The sequence below is a fragment of the Xiphophorus maculatus genome, chromosome 18 (assembly GCF_002775205.1).
Source record: "Xiphophorus maculatus strain JP 163 A chromosome 18, X_maculatus-5.0-male, whole genome shotgun sequence".
In the NCBI taxonomy this organism is placed as follows: Eukaryota; Metazoa; Chordata; class Actinopteri; order Cyprinodontiformes; family Poeciliidae; genus Xiphophorus; species Xiphophorus maculatus.
The window spans coordinates 11,513,243-11,535,291 of NC_036460.1; the positions used below are offsets into that span (position 1 = coordinate 11,513,243).

Below are 22,049 nucleotides of genomic sequence, written 5' to 3' on the forward strand. Positions count from 1 at the left end.
CACATCACTCCCACACACTCACGTTCTCTCCATAATCGTTAGCATTGTGCAGGAATTACCACAATCTCAAACATACACTGGTATAAAAATAATACATACAGTACCAGCTTAGCTCACTGAATTCCTTAAATAAATGTAATTTTATTGCAGCTGCATAATCTCACACTGAAAATTAAGAAAAATACAATTTTTAACTTGAGTACAATTCTTCAGTACTGTAACTGTTTTCAACAGAATTACAGATGGAATCAGTGCTTTGCTAGGACAGAACCTAATCTTCTTCTTCAACATTTCACAAGGTGGAAGCACAGCTACCCAGCTGACTTTGTAAGTTCTTCTATTATATTTAAGACATCCCTTGGAAGAATGTTCATTCCAGAGAACTATTTCTTGGCTCATTTGAGTTTGTGTTTCTTCCCATAAAGATGAAATGATTACATATTTTCACCAAGGGTGTTTTCACACCTCAAAGTCCGGTACTTGGTTCAACTAGGGACCAAAATTGCAACATTTTTGTTACATTTTCAGCTGTTGTGGTTTGCATTCACACAGCACTGAGACAAACGACCCAAGCTAGCTGAAAAAGCTGTTCCCCCAGTCGCCTGTGGTGGCGCTGCACCAAGAACTACTGAAGGACAAACCTCTGAAGAAAACCAGAGCAACTTCCTTCTCCACAAAAAAAAAACAAAAATGGAGCGGTGTCGGATTTTAGTGGTTGTAAGATTTCTTCATTGATACATTACTAGTTTGGACATCGCCTGTTAGCCGCTAATGCTAGTGATGCTCCTGCAGGCGCCATTACTGTGAGCTATTGAGTCATGTCCACAAGACAATACTGTTCCAATGAGGCATGAGCAGGAATCTGTCACAAAAATGATCGTAGTGCCCTTATTTCTTACCCGATTTCTATGAATATAGCTTAAATTACAGCATTGCTAATATATATTATATCAACATAGAGTAATATATTGACCAGAATGCCCATTCAAACTGCATCATTGTTCACTTCAATAGCACCGAGACATAGGTTTTCAGGCGGGTCAGAGTTCACTTTTTCAGTCCGCATTAGAATTTAAATATTGCATTTACACTCCCCAAACGAATCGGACTTTGTAGACAAACAAATTAGATTAAAGTAGAATAAACAACCCTGTTGTGAATGTACCCTAAAAGTCCATCTACTTTTCAGTCTACATTTCCACATTTTTCAAAGAATCCCTGATGCCATGCAGGGTTTCTCGCATGGCAAGACCCATGCAATATTCTTACCACTTAATAAATGATTTTAAATTGTGCTGCTGCAAGAAAACATGCATTTGTTTCAATCCTTTTGGAGCATTTTTACAGGGGGTACAGATAAAACTGGTTGCCACTTAAAGGTCATAAATCAGTAGACACAAGTTCACCTCAGGCTTGAAATAACATTCAAGGTTTTATTCAGGCTTTCCATACAGTACACCAGTCAGAAATATACAGTGGACCTTTAACAAAGGTCCGTTGCTTACATTGTCTAATCTGCAGTCATGAACGTTAAATCTTTTTAATGAAGGTCACGAAGCGTGAGCGTGTTTGAGAGTGCAGTACATCGTTTGTGTGTTCAGTCCAAGTTTTACATCCAAGCAGATGTCGCAGATAAATGTAATTTCCAAGGGTTGAAATCTATCTCTTCTTTCACATATCCTAAATATTCATCTGTCACGATGCCAAATATTGGCCACATTTCACTTTGCTCCCCAGCTTCCCTCACACGTAACCATTCAGGCCTTCATCCCGCCGATATTCACAGTGTGACACAAAGGTACCGTGCTCTGGGGTTTGTGATGTCATGGTCAAAAAAGGTGATATTTGACCTCAGGAATATTTAGGATCAATGTCTCAAAAACTAACCATTTGATTTTACAGAGGGTAAAAGCTGCATGGTGAGATTTGGGCAGTGATTTAAAGTGAGCTCTCACAGCCTCTGCAGTTAGTGTAAAAAGACAAAGTAATCACAACTGATATCATGGCAGATTATCCCAGAGGGTGGATTGCTGAATGCTGAAAGGGTTACAATTGAGCTTGTGAGCATCAGTATGCAGTGCCTTGCAAATATATTCATATCCAGGTAACGTATTTGACCATTTGACATGATGAACATTTGATGTGTGTGTGCTAAAAAGTAGCACATACAAGTTAAGTGGAAGGAAAATGATTGGCGGTTTCTTAAAATGTGTTAATCACAACTAAAAATGTAAAAATTGTGGCATGGAGAAGATTTACAAAATCAACAAGTGATTCAACTTAAATATGTTGCATTAATTAGTAACAAGTAGCCAAATTGAATTTATCTAAGTTGATTATTAAGTTGTCAAGTTAAACTATTGCAATTACAATAAATTTGACAAACTTCATTCAATTACTTATGGCAAATTATCACATTTTTTTTAAGTTGGAGCTCCAGTCTAATTTTTCAGTGCGGATGGAAGCATCCCGTTGATGGATGATTATTGATTTTGCACATTTATCAAGTAGAGAAAAAACACGGTTGAAAGAAAGCTATAAGAAAGCAGCAAACATGGAAGAAGGTTTTCTGATCAGAGGAGAAAAAACAAAGACAATACTCTGAAGACACCATCCCCACACTGAAACATGGTGGTGGCAGCATCATGGTGTGGTTGGTGGGAGGAAACAAGAAGAGTTACTAGACAGCGAAAAACTTGGGACTGGGGTGGAGGTTCACCTTCTAGCAAGAAAAGTGACCTCAACTCTGCATTTGGGATGCTTCAGATCACAGCATATTATTCTGCTTAAATTGAAACAGATTTTTCTTGGCAAAAAGCTGTTAAAACCATACACTATTCCTTCCACTTGAGAAATATGCACTACTTTTGTCGGTCCATTACATAAAATTCCAATTAAATGCACTGAAGTTTGTAGTTTAACATGATAAAATGTGGAAAAGTTCAAGAAGTAAAAGTAGTTGTGCAAGGCGCTGCATGTTAGGGCTGTAGAGGGGAGGAGGGAGCTTTTTGTTTGACATATGATGAAATATAAAGCTCAATGTTTGTATAAAGAAGCTTTTTAAATGACTTTTTTCCCATTAATCAAAGCACATAATAAAGCTTTTCACGTTAAACAAGATATCTAATTTCCCGTTTAAATACGAAGAAATTTTCAATGTCCGACCACAAATGATTGTGATTAATCTTGACTCACATTGTGCTCTTTCAAAATAATGTGGCGAGTCAAGTTTGATTTAAATTTTTTTAATATGGCTTTTTAGTTTGGAATGAATAAGAAGCCCTTTGACGTTTAATGACGGGCATTTTTTAAAAACTTGCTGGGAGCCCTTAGGATTGGCTACATAATGTGATTACTAAATTAATCTAAGGTCCTGCTGGCGGCAGCTTAAAGAGTAACGTAGAGGGAGCAGTACAATCCGTGTTAATGAATGAGACAGCTCATTATGTCGCATTCCTGAGGATTCAAATGGGTTGCTACTGTGCTGCAGTATAAATTAACCGAAGAGATGGATGAAAATTACATTACCTGCTGCAGGCTTTAATGCAATAAGCCCACTGGTTAGTAACAGTCAAAATGAAAAAGCCTGATTGCTTTGTGTGTGTGTGTGTTTTTTTAAGGAGGCTTCCATTGCTACATGACCTGTATATTTGGGCAGTACTTAGCTGGACTGAAGGAAATGTGTCTCAGTGGGTCCAAGATCAAAAAAGCACCAGTGAGCAAAAGCTCAGGCTAGAGGACAGTTTACATGTGTGGGCTTAGTGCAAGATATCGTGAGAAGTGGAAACAGCATTTTGACAGATTAATACTGTTTTCTTTCCTGAGTCTGCTGTATGTGCACAGTACTCTAACAATTTGTCCATAGGGTCACTGAGGATTTATTCTTTAACTAAAACTCTACAAACTGTAGGTAAAAATGCAGATTGTGCTCAAAGCGAAACCTTGGAATGTTCTAGTGTCTGACATCTAAAAGTGCCAGTCGTTGACCTTTATACTGACTATATATTGGTATGTACCCTGTGTTTTTACAGTACATCATTTCAGCGACTGGTTTATGAATATACAACATCTTATACTACTCTTTTAAAGTTTTATATATATATAACTATATATATATTTATGTGCAAATTCCACAAAGTAGAACATTAACTGTATGAATAAGTTATCTATGTTTTGTGGGAAAGGTAGCTTTAACATCACTGTTTTGGTATAATCTGCCTGACTCTGTGGTCTGAACAATCGGATGTTTAAAGTACAGCTCAGAGTCAGTTCATCCCCTCACCAGTTTGCACAGACATGTTGCCATTTCATACCCACAACAGGTGTTTATATTTCTTTATACTGAAGTAATTAAAGAATTTAGAAACAGTCATAAAATCATAAAATCTCATATATAATTAAACTAATTTGTATATTATTTTCAGAAAACTTTGTATTTGCATTTATTCTGATCACTGGTCACTCCAAATCAAACCAAAATATTTCCTGAGTGACCTCCTGCAGGTAGGTGATAGTGACTGGATTCATATAATCTCTTACTCATAAGACTATTAGTTTAATCTTAAAAATTAGATAGCAACACTTTGAACCTGGAAAAGTTGGGTACAAAATGAACAAAATAGAGAAGGGATCAAAGAACCTGTAGCCTTAAAATATGCACTTGGCATCAAGACATAACAGCTTCGCTCCATAACTTGGACTATAAAAGTTTTTTTCCTTAAAGGTTCTGTAGAAGAAAACATAGAAACATGCTTACAATAGCCTTCACACATGCAGTCAAAAAAAGATCTTTGTAAATGAACTAAACTTTGCATATTATTTTGGCAAGGGAGGAAATAAAACATCTTTTTCTGCTATTATATTTCAACTCTCTACCCTTGGTTTTACACAATTTAAAAAAAATTGTTCATTTACATAGATAAAAAATATCTTTTTTTATATATGCCACTGCACAAAAAGAGCAACAGACAACAAAATGAACCCACAAGTCAAAAAAGAGAAGCAAATGAGAATAAAAAGGTTGCATAATTGAATTCACATTGACAAATAGAAAAGCAGAGTGTTGGAGAGTAGTAGACTGTTGACGGGGAACTGCTTTTACAGTGAGAGTGACAAACTCCACGGCTGTGTAACCACAGGAGGCTTGAGTCACTAATGAACGCTGGATAAACGTAAACCGAAGAAAAGCAGGACACATTTATGGCCCTCTGTCTCCTCACTCTAAGGATATGTTTGTGTTTCGGACCTGAATGAAACCAGACATAACCACAGAACCTAAGAGCACAAGTGAACTCTGTCTGCCGGCTCTTACATTCATACATATATATCTATATATATATATATATATATTTTTTTTCTCCCAGGAGAAATGCATGTTGAGCATGTGTGCCATTCAGTAAAAAAAAAGGACTCAGACTAGCTCTGACCTGGAGTCTGTGGAGATTAGATCAGTGTTGTACTATGAAGAGACTCTGCATATAGCACAGGACATTGGCTCGGCTTTTAAGCTCGAGGTCACGACTTAGGCTTTTGTTAGAAGCACTGTAAGTAATAGGTAACCCAACCTCTATTATTAGACATTCCAGCATGTCATGTCAGAGAAATTGTCCTTTCCTATTGCACGCAGAGAGGATTGTACCGATGGCACTGAGCCCCATAAACATCCTTGGAGGAAACTAAATCTGGAGATAATCACCTGTAAGAAGCCGGGAGATTATGACAGTGGTGAGGAATGGAGAATAGAGTCAGTGGGGGATATCTGCAGCTGAATATTAGCAGAAACCAACTGTTGTCTTTTGGATACATGTAGAGCTACTTTGTTAGCAACATAAAGGAGTAGATCCTGACAAGGATCTGTGTGCAGCTGCACAGTTTTTCGCTTGAGCATAAAATATATAGTTCAAATTTTGATTGCTTACTTAAATGCGTGCTTTATATAAATTGTGTTTTGTTGTTTGATCAATGTAAAGTGGTCCCTCCTTGAGTTTTAGCTAAAATCTTCAGAAAACACTGTAATTTAGAAATGCTACAATTCAGGCTTTATGGGTCCTGATGCACAAAACATCTAGATTTTTTTCTTTGTTCTGGTGCTTTTTATTATGTTTGTACATAAATCCCACAGGCACTGCTCTGCAGCATTTTATGTGCATAACATCAGGTATATTTCTATTTACAACATTAATAATTATCAGATTTATTCTTTCATGTCCATATTAATACATACTTATGGTGTAGCTAACTCTGCAATTTGGACGGAAGGGTTAAGGGCACATATCGGCACTCAACAGACTTTAGAACTGAATTAGTTGCTCCTGTTGACTCTGTGGCTTTTTGAGGGAAAAATACTTTAAAAATGATTTACAAAGCTGTTTATGTCTAAATAATAAATTAATACAAGAGTTTAGTATTTTAGTGAAAAGAAATTAAGAACAGTTGACTTTTTAAAAATCATTTTAGAAACTATTGTGAGCAGTTAGCATCATTAGCCATTAGCTAAATGTCACAGCAGTATTTCTTTAATGTAATCGGGCAAATTTTTACATCTTTTGATATAAATGAAACATATTTTTAACATAAAACTATCATAACATTTAGGAAATTGTTTTACTTAGTAAAGCTTTAATTTTAAAATGTTAAAATTTTAAAATTTGCAAGAACAAAACAAAAAAAACAAAAATAGGGGAAAAACAAGATCATGAAATGGTGGTTTCACGTCGCAATCACTTCCGATCGGTCATGACTACTAATTTTATATTTAAGTGTTCATTTTAACATTTTGTTTTAAGATTTAGCTGTTTACATCTGATATCACTCACTTCCATTTCAACATAATGACTTCATTAATATGTATTATATCATTAAAAAATTATGTTATCCTGTCCCTGCTTGTAAAAAGTCTCTAACATGTGTGAAACATATTTAAATCGTGTATTTTAAAACAGGCTGTGATGTATCAAGTAACTAGGGGAAAGCAATATTAAAATGTGTCAATATAAACCTCAACTACTTTGAAACCCAGTATTTTATTTTCATTATACATTTCTAGTATCTTACATTTCTAAAGCGTTTGTTGGACATTAAATGCACCACCGTTTGAAGGATGTAGGTCACATTACATGTTGAAATGTGAGGCTAAAGGGTATCAGCTGTGTAAAAATAGGATGCCAAAGCTCCGAGGGGAGAAGGTGATGACTTGAGCATCTGATTGTCTCAGTCAGCGAAGGCTCGACCCTGAAGAGTGATAGAAGCACACCGTCCTGGCTGAAAACTTCTTTAGAATATAAAACGTAAGGTTCACTGAACTGTCTCTATATCTGGTTTCTTCAGCTCCCGCAGTGTTTGCTCTGCACTCTAAATTATGCATTTGTGCATATCTGTGAGGGCCCAGAAACACAATCATCATCCCAACAGGGGGTTCCCACAGTCTGCCACTCTTCCTCCTGTCTGCATTAAACAAGGTGCACCACTCTCTGTCATCATTTTCCTTGTCTTTCATATTATTCCCTTAATTTTCTTTAACGCTGCATGCATGCTGAAATCCAGTCAGGAAAAAGGAAAAAACTAAATTAAATCCACTGAGACTGAAAAACATCACGGCCCCTTAGAGAGAAGCTACATAACTGTTACACAGCTTGATCATTCAAGAAACACTGCTTCATGTAAACATGCCTTTATCAAATGGCTCACAGGCCTTAAGTGCCCTGAAGGTGGGCAGCTGATTTTAAGGAAGAAAAACAAAAGTCAAGGCTCTGTGTTGGAAAGATACAAGTGCTGAAGGTCTGCACTCACTTCAGATTTAGTCTGAAGATTAGCAAAAAAAAAAAAAAGTAGAAATCAGCTGCACATCCTCACAGCATTTAATAACAAAAATTACCAACTTGTCCCGTCCCACCCCCCACCCACACGATTCATGAATCAACCAGAGCAGTGAGAAATGCTTCACATGGAAAGAAAAATGAAAAGAGACAAACAGTTTGTAGGTTTGAAATAAACTTCTCATCCAACCCGTGGCCAAAGATAAATAAATCTATTTGGATATACTATGAATGAATAAATAATATAACCAGGTCGTACTCTATGTAATTGTTAGAGAATATTGAAGTATCTGGATGGCACCATTGTTTTTGAAAGCAAAAAAGTAATCTTAAGTGTTGTGTTGTAAAAAAAATTGTTTGAAGTTATAATAAGGTGATGAATTTCTCCTCCCCAATTAGTTCTCCTTCTGCTCTCCTTTTTCTTCTGCTTTTTTTTTTTCTCCTAGCGCACCAAAATGCTGGAGGAAGGATTGTATGGTTTGTGCTTTAGGAGAGACTCAAACTAACCATCCGTCTGTCCATTTGTTCACTCTTCAAAGTTTATGCAGCAGGAGAGCAGCAGGGGTTATTTCTGTCACTCGCGTCCCTCCCTGCCCCCTGTCACCACAGCTGCCAGCTGAGAGGGAGGAAGGGAGGTGGAGGGGAGGTGAAGAAAAGAGTGTTTATGGTAGCTAGTCGCTGTGTTTGTGTTGAAATCATCTTTTGCCAAGAGACAAAGCAAAAACATCGTCAGTCTTTCTCTCTCGGTTTGGCCTGTGTCGATGTTCCAGCAGAGGCGAGACATAATGTTCGGAGGCAGCTCCGTTTCTCCTGGCTTCAGTCTGGCTCTGACGGAGAGAGGATCGGAAAGGAAAAATGCTTCCTCTCTTCACTCCTCACTTTTGTATTATATGTTTCTCACACAGCTTGGCGATCCCCCCTCCCCTTGAGCAGCTTTAGGGTTTGTCAAGACCCTGACAGTTCTTCCGTTCCTCTTTTAATGATGTTGTCGTTCCTCCTCCTCATCCCGTCCCCTATCCTGCCCCCCCTTCCCTCAATTCTTTCAAGGGAAGCTGATGAAGTCCAGATGAAAAGCACCATCAGATGCATCACACACCTCAGTCATTTTCCAATTTCCCAAGAGAACATCATCACTATCTTCTTTCGAACCCTTTTTTTCCCCTCATTCTTCTCTCTCCGGCCCCATGTGGGTTGGATTTTTCTCATTACAGAGGATAAAAGGTAATTAGTTATAAAAGACAGACATATAAAATGGTAGGAATATCTTCTCATGAGACCATTGTGTTAATTAAGTCCATTCTGCGGAGAAAACCTTTTTGTCCTGATTTAGACTATTATGTTCTTAGTCCTCTGCCTCCTTCTCTTGATTTTCAAAGTTGCAGAGCCAGACTTTTGGTCATTTTACATTCTGTTTTCTTCCACCATCACAGAAAACTGATTGCCTTGCTTGGCAAAAAATGTGTCATCCATTTTCCCTCTTGAGCAGCCGTCCCAACCCCCTCTTGTTTTCCTTTTATTTTCAATGTTTTTGTCAGACATAGGCGGATTCGCTGGACTGAGTGCGTCCCAGGTTGGGCGGCTGGGACAGATGCGCCATGTCCTTCTTCCGGATCTCGCAGATAGACTTCCTGCGGGCCTGGACTCCCCTGATGGCGGCCTTGATCTTGCGCCAGCCCAGGTGGTTGAGCTCGGCCAGGTTGAGCACCACGCAGATGCCGCTCACAGCAAACATGAAGACCAGGAACACCGTCTTTTCCGTGGGCCGGGACACGTAGCACTCCACCTCCTTGAGGCAGGGGTAGCGGTCGCACTCGAAAATCCCAGGCACGCTGAAGCCATAAAGGAAGTACTGGCCTGCCAGGAAGCCAATTTCCAGTGCATTTCGAAACACGACTTGAATGATGTAAAAACGTGAGATTCCTTCCTGTCGCCGAACTTTGGAGCTCTTGCCATGGGTGAGACCCCGAGGAGCGTTGGGGATCTCTTTCACCTCCAAACAGTCGGGTTCCTCCTTCCCTCCCCCTCCATCTCCACCATGTTGGACTAGAATACCATTGATGTTGCGCAGCTTTCGCGCCCCGTCCCGTCCCCCGTAGTCCTTCTCCATTATGGGATAGAGGAAAGAGTAACGCCGGTCTCTTTGCTTGGCTGACTGGTGGACGGAGTAGGTGATGAAGCACAGGCTGGGAGTGCATACCAGTATGATCTGAAAGACCCAGTAGCGGATGTGGGAGATTGGGAAGGCTTTGTCATAGCAGGCTTGGTTGCAGCCCGGCTGCAGCGTGTTACATATGAACATAGTCTGTTCATCCTCGTACACCGTCTCTCCAACAATGGCCACGATCAGGATACGGAAGATCACCACAACCGTCAGCAAGATCCTACAGAGAAACACACACAGAGGAAGTTGTTACAGTCAGATACGTTTACTTCATTACGAAGGATTTTTTTCAGCAGAGGATCTACACTTGGAGTCTGCAACCTGAAGGTTCGGAGCTGCAAATGGTGCATTGGACCTTTCAGTGACTCTTAAAAACTTTGGCTAAAATAGGCTAATGATTTTAAATGCAGATATAAATATGTAATATATCTATACAAATGTGGGTGGTTTTAGAAGATTTTCAGTGTTTTTTAACACAACAAATCAACAAATACTTGTCTAATTTATTTTTTGTTTTGAAAATGTTTTGTTTTCTAACCATAATTTTCCATATATATTATTATCCAATGTTTGTTTTCCCTATTTTTCTACTAAAAAATAAAAATAGAATGGTTTGACACTGTAATGTAATATTTCTTGCTGTCTTTGAAAAAATTGCTTCTGAAATTTAACTCAAATTTCTAATTTCTACTAATAATTATTAGTAGATATAATTATTACTATTCATTCTAATAAATAATGACATAGTTTAATATGTAGTTTTGGTTTCATATATCTTTGTCTTTCTTAGGTTTGATTACAATAAATTTTGAACCAGGCAAACACAATAACAGGAAAACATGCGACTGTGGTATTATTGATTAATATCGCAACAATATTCATTTAGATTAACCCACATCCTCCTCACTGTCTTTCTTTTTGTATTTTTAGAGATCCCAATGTGTTATGTGTCATCTTAAGAAACTCAGTCACTAAAATTTGTTATCAGGTGAGAGAATGAACAAAACATAAGAAGCTTACAAATGCAACGAATACTTTGTGGTTGCACACATTGATAATGTGATAATGATTATGATTTTATTATGCAATTCCAGTAAACACCAGCTCATTTATTCTCTATCTGCTTTTAGTTTTGACTGTTGCACACATTCATTGTAGTATTGTTTCTGTGAACTAATGCAATGTAACAACATTTATTTCCAGTAAAATTTGCATTAATTTCTCTTCAGGGTGTGTGAATGTCAGGTTGTTTTGTGTCAACTAGTCTTTTACTTTATGTAGGCAATTCAATCGAGGCTGCATTCAAATTAAAGACGAATACATTTTGTTGTCATCAGCATAATAATTAAGTGAAATGCTGTACTTCCTGAAAATTAACCCCAAATGCTGACAATGAAATAGGACTTAAGACCAACTTCTAGGATACACCAGGACAGGTAGGACCTGAAGAAGATGTAGTCTTAGATTTTTAGACTACCGCGCAAATTCTTTTCCAGCATACCCCAAAGAGTCTCAGTGGAGTTACGGTCTAGACTCTTTGGTGGCCAATTCATGTGTGAAAATTGTGTCTTATGCTCCTCGAGGCACAATTGCACAATGTGAGCCAGATGAATTCTGGCATTGTTTTCTTAGAATATGCCTCTTCAGTGAAGAAGAAATTCCTTGACTGAGTAACCTGGTCATTCAGTGTCTTCAGGTGGTCAGCTGACCTCATTCTTTGGTCACACAATGTTGCTTAACCTATCCTGACCAACTGCATCCCCAGATCATAGCATTGCACCCACAGGCTCTATAAGCTCAAGGCATGATGGAAGCATCACTTCCTGCGCTCAGGATCAAGACTTGTTGAATGTGTACGTTCTCTAGCCAAGTGAATCCTTTTTTCAGAGAATTGTTTCCTAAGGCGGCACAGCTGTTTAGTCACAGTTCCTTACTGTAACTCTTTTTGTATTTTTTATTTTATTTTACAATGTGTGATTAATTTCTTTTTCATCCACATTTTTACTGCAAAGATAAAACTTCCTCATTATCCTTCCAGTTTTTATTAATGTCTTGAATCATTCCTTTTATGTTTTCTTTGCTTGATACATGCCCATAAATTGACCCTTCTGAAACAGACTTTCCAATGATCACAGCATGTGTCTTTGACATGGTTGTTTAGAAAATTACAGGCTATTCACTGCAATAGTTATAGTTAAATAACAATAAATAATCACACCTTCAGTCGAGGTCTTTTAAAGTATTTTAACTGCATGCCAGTTTGGTAGCTTATTGTGTGCCGTGGTCAGACCTGTTAAATGTGTTATTCTCCATTTAATTTATATACTTTTTCCCATAATGTCATAGAAACAAACAATAAAGTATATTTTGTTCCATCTCTAATCTAAGAAATTAAGGTAAAAACCACAAAATAGCAAAAACCTCCTAGTTCAAAACCCATAAAACATACAATCATACATGGTGACAAGAAACTTTAAGCAGAGCGTTGTACAATGCAGTCAATAGTTTGTTGATTTGATTAAGTTTTCTTGGATGGAATAATATGGTATTTTTCAAATGGACTTTTAATTAAAACTTGTAAGCAGTAACAGGAGCCAAGACCAAAATGGACTAATCAAATCCAAACTCAAAATGTTATTTATGCTAATGATAAATAACATTAGCATAAATAACAACATTAGCATTATTTATTTATGTTATTTATGCTAATGTGTGACCCTTAACTCATTGGATGGGCAGGAGATGATTTTTTACACAAGAAATGTAGGTTGGAAACTATACACCACCTATAATCAAGCACTTAGCGTTGCTCTTGGATTCTGCTTCTTATCTCATTATCCTTCATAAACATTAAAGATTTGTTGTTGTATCAACTTTCCCAACCACTTAGATCTTCTGCTTCTGGTCTGCTCTGCATCCACAGAACCAGAACTAAACATGGAAAAGCAGCAATCAAGTTTTATACTCAACTAATCTGAAACAAACGTACATAAAATTGGAAAACAGTCTAAACACTGAAATCCTTTAAATCAAGGATAAACACCTATTTTAAAGTTGCCTTTTATTATTCAGAATAACTGGAACATTGATCAATAGATTTGATGTATATTTTATGATTATGTTTTTCTTGATTATTTTTAAGTTTTTATTTTACGAAATGTATGATTTTATGCTAGTTTCAAAGGTTGCATTTTTATGTTTATATAGTGTAAAACACTTTGAACAGCCTATTTACTGAAATGTGTTATACAAATAAACTTGACTTGACTTCATAAAAAAAATATTTGCATGGATCTGTTAAGAAATACCAGAATGAAATGCAAAGACATGGTGAGAACACCTATAGCTATCTGTAGGTAGAGGCTTACCTGTAGATTTACTGTAAAATCTCACGTAAAAATGAAAATATTCACAAAGCCAACACAGGAAAACAAGGAGCATGAAGCGTACACTCTGTATTTGGAAGAGAAGAAGAAATCCTTGAGGAAGACGAAACAAATAAAACCCAAACTAATTAGATTGAGGGTCATTGTGCGACTCTGAACCTACTTTTCCTGATAGGAATCAGCAGAGCTTCAAATCTCATTTATCAGTCTGAGAAAATGCTCCAAATGAAGAACAGTTACGAGTATTTCAGCTTGTGTCATCTGTCCTCATAACTCTGCTATCTGACAAAGGAAGAGTGTTTACAGGTAGCAAGGGATGATGGCGTATCTCTTTTTCTAATTTTAGGGTTTAGAGCAGCATTTAGCCCAGTTTTCATAGCAACCAGTTTGGATTCATTAAAGTTGGAGCTTTAATTGGCTCCAAAGACACACTGCATGCATAAATACAACACCACTTGTTGGCTGTTAGTTTTGCTGTGAAGCGACTCTGCCTGCAGTCCCATAGCAACAAGTGAGTCTGAGGCGACTTGTTTGCAGATTAGTTACTATTTCTGTTGGGTTGTGGGAAGACAAAGAGATTATTGATGCCAAAATGGTTCACTTCAGTTCAGCCTGTGTGCATGTGTGCATTTTGATCTGAGTCTACCCAAGCATAACCTGACATGTTCTGACTTGATGTATCTGCACATTTATGCTGCACAATTCTATAATGTTAGTAGATGGGATACAGTTTTATCTTCCTTCTTTATTCTGTTACCTTTCCGGCAGACAACTTTCTCTTTGTTCTTTCCTTACTTTATTCATTTCTCATTCATTTTTCAAGTCTTATGCTGAGAAAGCACTTCAGATAGCAGGCTTTTAGCAGTCCAATGAGCTTTCTGACTGTCTAACAATGTGACCAAGAATAGTGCAAGACTGCACACTGAACAACGAATCACATTTACTTTTAAATTTCTTGTTGGCAGGTATCTTTTAGCTGAGTCTTAAACAAATGTGAAGTTCTTTGTAAGATTCTCTTTAACTAATCCCCACAATTAACATAAATGTATAGTTTGATAAGTTTAAAACATTAAACCTGCCACTCTATTAGGTACAGCAGTTGTTATCTCAAATAGCTAATTAGTCAATCACATAACATCTTTGAAGTGAGTTAAAAATATTTAGACTGGGTGAAAACGACTTGAAATCCAACAGATTTACGAGGACTGGGCGATGGATTGATAATAATATATATCTTAACAGACATGTGATCAATATCAACAGAAAAAAACATTAGATAGAATGTTCAATAATTTCCCTGAACTCCAATCCAAAACTGCAAAGCATTCTGGGAGATGTAGGCAGAGGAAAGGCTTTAGCCACTCAGATTCTCAAGGCCAGCTAAGCAAGGTTGGTGGCATCAACTAACTCACTCTTTGGTTACTTAGCAACAGCTAGCTCACTCAGTCTTTGGTTACCTTGCAACAAGCAGCCAGTAGCTTGATCAAGCGGCAGTTTCAAGTTTTGCTGACGTTCCTCTTAACTGCTTAAAAGTAAAAATCAAAGGAGTGAAAGCTGTGGATGACACAGGAATGGCAACACCACACGTTTTGGTGGTATTTAAGATATTAAAAACAAAAAACTAATCAATAATTACTGATATTGACTGATATAACAATTATCAGTTGGTAATCTTATGACACATTTTTCAATCATATCGACCAGCCCTTAGGATTTACAGTATATGACTGAAAACTGAATGCTCGTAGCTGCCAGGTGGGTTGGTCCCAGTATTTCACAAACTGCTGATCTATTGGGATTTCCATCCACAACGTTCTCTCAGATCTAAAATGTTTTGTTTTTTTTTAATCTAAGATATCCATTAAAATCTAGAAATTGCCTTTAATCAGTGGTTTAGGTAGGATGTGGTAGTGTAACTACATAAGCATTGTTTCCTCCCCAGTCCCTATGAGTATTGTTGCTGCCTATCTCTAGCCGTTCGTTAACACAGCACCCATCTTATGATTGCTATCCTCAGCAGGGTAATGCACCAATAAACTCCAACATTCTCCACAGTCACCAGATTTTAATCCAGTGAAGCATCTCTGTGATTGTGGTGCAGCAGGAGACTCTGACACAGATTCACGGCAGAGAAATCTGCAGCAAAAGCGAGATGCTATTCTGACAGCAAGGAGGAAAACCTCTAAGAAATGTTTCTGACACCTGGCTGAATCTACCGCAGAGACAAATTAAGGCAGTTTTGACGGTAAAAAATGGTAGAAAAGGAAAACAAAGTGAAAATTGGAAATGAATAATAGTAAGGACCACTTAAATTTCAGTGTAAATCCCACAGGAACTAGTCTGAGATGGCGGTGGAGTCCAACTCTGCTGCACCTCAGACACTGCCAGATAATCATTAGATGGCATTTGGCTGTTTGAAGGGTAATCTACCAACAGTGCAGTAGCTTTGCCAGACTTGTGCGGCACAGATGTAAAGTCGAAGGGCAGAGTTAATCCGGTGGCGTGCAGCTCACATGTAACCCTCATCAAAAGCGACAGCTCACCAGTGGGGGCTGCCGAAATGAAAAACAAAAACTTGTCATCACCAATCTGCCCACCTGTAATCACGGCATGGGGACTGTGGGGGCTGGAGGGATGAAAGAATAAATGCTAAAAAAAAAATTTAAAAGGCTTTTGCCCTTGTTGTGACATCGTTAAGGAGCTTAGTGTGCAGAGAATTGACAATACAGAACTCAGAGTGTATTGCTATAAATGAGCACATGTGCATAGAACCTACAGTACTGTATGGCCAGACACAAATCAAAGAAACAAAGCATCAGTCCTAAGTGCAAACCTCCAAAAAACTCGAAGTTCCAAACTGGGATAAAAAGATTAGAAAGTTAACCAAAACCACCAGTGCTGCTCAGACATCCTGTCCTTAAATTAAAAGGAGAAACCTGCCAGTACTGGGACAGAGTGTGAGGGTTAAACAGAAAAACCAGCAATGTAAGAAAATCTCATCACAGGGAATGGATTATATAATAGCTACCCCATGCAAACCCAGTTCTGTGTAATCTATGGCCGGGCTACAGGGAGGAGTCTTACATTAGGTGGTGTGTTTTTTTTTATGCCAACACATAGCTGTAGATTATTGTACCCTGTTTGTCTGTCCAATCTTTTTTCAATTGTTTTCAAAAGAATATCTTGATGCATCTCAGTAAATAAGAATATAAACAAAAAGTTGACTTATTTCAGAAATTTACCTACTTTCAAAGTAAGTAAATTTAAAAATGGGGTTGATGTATTACACATAATAATTGCTTCCAACTTAATTGCTTTCTGCTCGGAGCAGATCTTAAACTGGAAAGTTTGTAGCCAGCTGCATCCCCTGCTCATATAATGAACACAATGTGCTGTCATAGTGATTTCTAACAAAAACATGTGCAGATTCTTGTTGTTGTGTTACTATCTATTTTTTTGTATTGCTTATCTTTTACAAAAAAAAAATTATTGTTGCTTTTTTGTCACCCATATCTTAGATGATCAAACAAATGAAAATTCCAGATGAAGTGAAACTGAGTAAATACAAACAGTAGTTTTTAAATGAAGATTCTCTAAGAGGAAAAAAGTCTTTCAAACCTCCATGACTCTGTGTGGAAAAAATAACCCCCATGCTTGTTAAATCAAGATTTACCAGTAATTAACTACATTATTTAGTTCAGTCAATAATGACCAAGAATTCCCTCAATAGAACCTGTCTGACAACATGAAGCAGGTTATAAGATCTTCAACAACATCCTGTCCCTGTGGAAATTTAGGAACAGATGAGAAACAATTATTTTTCTGGGTTACCAAGATATTTCTAAGATAGTAGGTCTCCAGTGAAGTAAAGTGAAAACCATTATCCAAAAAATACAATTAAAAAATCAAATTAAAATACTCTGCCAGTTTGTCTCTGCACATGACATGGCTTATTGTAGCTTAATTGATGGAACTATAAATTCTGCTCTCTATCGTAAAGTATTTTTTCCGACCTTTACGTCACTGAGGTCATACAGCAGGATAAATGACTCAAATGAAACAAAATGAAGGTTTAGGAGTGGCCAAGTCAAAGTTCGTACTAAAATCCAGTTGAGATGGTGACTCAATATCTGTTAATGTTTGAAAACTCTCCAAAGTGTTTGAAATAAAATTATTCTACAAAGTAAAGTGAGTCAATTATTTTCCACAACGACTCAGTTTTCACAAACATTTAATGGCAATTGTTGACATAAGAGTGGCCGCAGCAGTAATTAGGTTTAGACTGACTGCACTTTTCACAAAGAGCCAGGCAGGTTTGGAAAGCTTCGACCCATTATAAATGAATCCATAAATGGAAATTTGCATTCTGTATCTACTCAGCGTATCTTTGTTTGATATTAAAATGTGTGTAATGATATGAAATATGCAAAAACAAATTTATAAGGAGGGAAATACAGTATTTGTTACTAAACTGTATTTATTGCTGACATCCTTTTGTTCCATGATCCTAAATCAGGTGAAAAAAACAGATTTAGGATCAGAAAGTAATGTTAAAATTTATTAAATCCTAAATGTAGTAGTGAAGTCTGACTGATCCATTTCTATAAATATACTTGAAAGGAGTGATACACAATTTATAAATAGCACACATCTCCACACCCTTACACGCTCTGTTCACAGCAGACAGCGTTTGTTGTTCCCTCTCACTAATGTGTTGCCTTTGTTAGCACACAAGCGGCGGTGATTATGCCGAAACATTATGCCAACTCGAAAAACGCCTCCTCTCCTCCAACTGACCCGCCAGCTTTTGTCTCCCTCATTATCCGACGACAAAGATCCTGCCCCACCGTGCTCAAAGCTGGTATTACGGACACACAAGCCATTGTGGAAGAATTAAATGAGCACAATGATGTGAAGAGATAATGATAGTTGTGAAATCTGACAGGAGAAATCCCCCAGTGTTTCCCTCGTATTTGCATGCAGAGAGGAACCCAAATCATGCCAAAAACATTACATTACTTAGTTCCTGAAAAAAGTTTAGATGCAATTCACAGATCTATTACCTCCACTATATTTTTTAACAAAGAAGACTTGGATGCTGCTTGCTTAGCAGTTAGCGAGAAAACGGTGAAGCAAAATGGTGTGGTGGGAGCAGAATGTTTCTCAGCATGTAAAGATGCAACCAAATGTAATGGTTATGGTTTAATGAGGCAAACATATTGAAAAGGTACACACTTATTGTGGTAGTGTCCTCAAGAGACACATTGTGTCCACACTGAAGAAGCTCAGTGTGCTTTAGAGTGCAGGGACAAGGGTTGAGATGGTCATCATGAGCCCAAATACAATAATCAATGAAGAAATGACACCCAGATCGGCTGGAGAACTTGAATAATAAAGAGGAGGCAAAGGGTGCAGACACACGGCGTGAAGAATGAGGTTGAAAAGTGAAGGATGTGAGAGTGTGGAGATTATAACAAATAAGAGAGCAAATGAAAAAGATGGGTGATGGAAGAGCTGCTATGCCCCCCCTTTCACTTCAATCCCCTCCACTCAGCTCCCTTCTGCTAGTCGCCACGGCAACAGGCAAGGGGCAGAAAACGAAAATGAGGAGAGCGAAGTGTGCCGACGAGGAGCTAAGTCAACTAAAGAGCAGCGGCGGATTTGTTGCAGCAGTCACAGCGTGGCAGAGGTGTCTCAGAGAGGGTCATGCTAATTTGTTTCTAAAGCCCAAAGAGTTTGATGAAATTACACGGGCTAATCGATCAGCTGCGTGAACTTCCCTGAAGATGGGATTTAGTTTTGGGGAACCAGAACACACTCACAGCCTTTTAGTGGTCCACTAAAAAGCAATATTTCTTTTTTTCTTTTCAGTGTCAAACTTTAAAAGTCTGGTTCCACCAACAAACTGTTGATATATTTTCACATGAAGTGAGTTTTGTGCAGCCGAAAGAGTCACTCCAGGTTCAGCATATAAACAAGCTCCGTGTTATCAGTAACCTGCTAATCCTTTTTAGAACCTCAGCTTTTGTTGCTGTCACTTTCCATTCCATCACTACCTCATTGCTGGCGGTCTCTGCCATTAAATAATTAAACCTCTTTCATTCAGCCTCTACTTTCCGTCTCTGTGATAATTACCAAGTGAGCCTCTCATGTTGCATCTCTTTTACAGCCACACTTGTGTATCTTCCTCACTTAGCCTCACTTAATCAAACTGAACTAACAGTTCACTGTGCAACCAGGCTTATGTATAACTGTTAAACATTTTATCATACCAATAAAACACGTTTTAGAGAAAAAGACTAGGGTTATTTTGGATTTCTGAGTTATTATCGGTGAAAGTTAGTGGGAAATCAACTAACATTTATTTTTTTAAGCACATTTTTATGCTCTTCCAAATTAGCATTAAATAAATATGTTTTAGCCCCCTAGTTTTTTTTATGCCGTTGCTTAAAGACACAGAGGTGAAATGTTACACCTTTACCCAGAAACAGACTGAGACGTTTGTTGTAATCTGAGAAAATACTCCAACATAAATCAATATAAATCTATTTCCAAACTGAAGATGGACTAATTAAGGCCCTTTTTATCCCTTTTTAGCTACTTATCTTACAAAATGAATACACAGAAGGGTAATTTGGCATATATTTAACATTTGAACGCTACACTTTATGAGTAAAAATCAGGCATGGGCAGAGTGGATATTGTTCTTTAAAGTACAATACAGTATAAACCTGAGTAGTTTGTTGGGATCAAATCCTCTGAAAATATTTTTATTTCCCAAAAAGTTCACTGATAATTAAAAAACCTCACTTCCAATCCAAACTAATCCTTCAGTGAGGGACCAAACTGCTGAAGAAATGTTGACTTTTACATCACAGATCATTTGGAAAACTTAAAACTTCTTTTGTTTCTTTTCTTTTTAATAAAAGAAGGTTCAACAGTTTAAAAATGGTTCTAAACAGAACATTAAAGCCCAGAATTATTCATACACCTGGCAAAATTTCAATGTAAGACCCTAAATTGTTGGAGAAGATGCCAACTTTAGCGTTTTTACGTAGCAGCTTTTCATGCCATCATTAGATTTTTCATCTCCATATTTAGTTAACCCAACCTTCACAGCCCCATTGTGGCTTTAGTCTCTTTCCTTCTGATTTTTCTCTCTCTCACTGTTTTCCCCCTCAGTCCTTCATCTGTCCCAACTTCAACACACCAACAGTGCTGACATATCTAATCCTGTCAGATCAAATATGGAGTGACACTTGTCATTCCCTCTCTTTATCTGTCAGTCTGTGTGTTCCTTTGCCAAGATTTATCAATAGTTCGTTTCTTGCAGGGCACTGGGGATCAAACTGAATCAAACCTCTTTCACACACACACACACACACGCACGCGCACGCCTACATACACGCAACCTGAAGGGGTGTTCCGGTGCTTCAAGCCAGTGACAGAAGGAGTGAGGAGGCTGCACTCTTCCCTGCTGAAAGACCTTTATCCATCTCCCAACACACATACAGACCTTCACAGTCATACCCAAACAAAACAAAAAAAACATTATTCCATTTTTTTGAAGAGGATCACAATGCCAAAAGTGACTAAATCTATAGAAACCTTTACTTTAAGATGATAAAACGAACAGACCAGCCAGTGTAAATAGATTTAATTGGGAATATGAAGGCTTAAATGGCATTTTTCCCTTTTTGCTGATCTTTAAAGACACAATTTATGCAAAATGCCTTCAATAATGAGCAGCTACACATTCACTGTCAGCCTGGTGCTTAAGCTAACAGACAATTTTTGGTGACAGAAAGTTCCTTTGGATTCAAAACACTGCTTATACTGTACAGCTCAAGAGTGCTTAAATTTACAGAATAAAAATGGATGCATTTTCAACTCAGCAGTAACCATTTAAGTTGTAAAACTTCTCCTCGCTACTGTCTTCATTATTATTATCCTCAACAAGAAGAACAACGTACTTCTCTGTATTTTATACACTTCACACACTGACTTGTGTGACATGGATTTAATGATATACAGATGGTGAGAACTGCAAATAACTTATTTCTGGCATGTCGACTTTTTATTGAACTTAAAAACTCCCACTTCCAAATTTAAATAGAATTTCAACTTTAAATCTTTGTTGTTGATTTGGTTTTTAAATTGACAAATTTAAAACAATCTAAATTTCTTTTTAAATAAAAAACACAATCTAGCTTATACGCATCTTAACATAACCGACACGTATGATGGTGCAGTCGTTCCAGCCACGGGTTTTTCTACTTTTAGTCTGTCTGTTCTCCCCATGCATGTGTGGGTTCTCTCCAGGTACTCTTGAGTTCTTCCCACTGTCCAAAAAAACATCCACGTTACCCTGAACTGTTCTGATGTATTATGCCAATGTGTAAAAAATAACCAGGAACAATTTTAAAAAATATATTAGTAGTGGGGGCTGCAGGATGTTGGTCTTGATTACTTAATTCTGTTCTTTGCTTTAGTGTGAGAAAAAAAACTATATCTATAAAGAAAACACTATTTCATAAATGGAGCTGCACACTGAATGGAAAAGAAAAGATGAATTAAATTTCAAGGCTACTTTCACCACGCTCTCATCAATGCACTGAAATATTGGTTGTTTTCATAGGTGCAGGAATCTAAATGTCCCTTCTGCCAATAAGTATATTTATAAAAACT

At 37.5% G+C, this 22,049-nt stretch overlaps 1 protein-coding gene across 3 annotated transcripts in view; it reads right to left on the minus strand.

Moving 5' to 3' along the window:
* Positions 1–7,907: 7,907 nt before the first annotated feature.
* Positions 7,908–22,049, minus strand: part of LOC102216590 (gap junction delta-2 protein-like) — a 30,967-nt gene continuing 16,825 nt past the window's right edge. For all 3 annotated transcript variants that reach the window (XM_023351844.1, XM_023351843.1, XM_005804523.2), the window contains one exon: positions 7,908–10,195. In XM_023351844.1, coding sequence (XP_023207612.1) covers positions 9,346–10,195 — 850 coding nt within the window. In that variant the 3' untranslated portion in view covers positions 7,908–9,345. The remainder of the gene's footprint in view (positions 10,196–22,049) is intronic.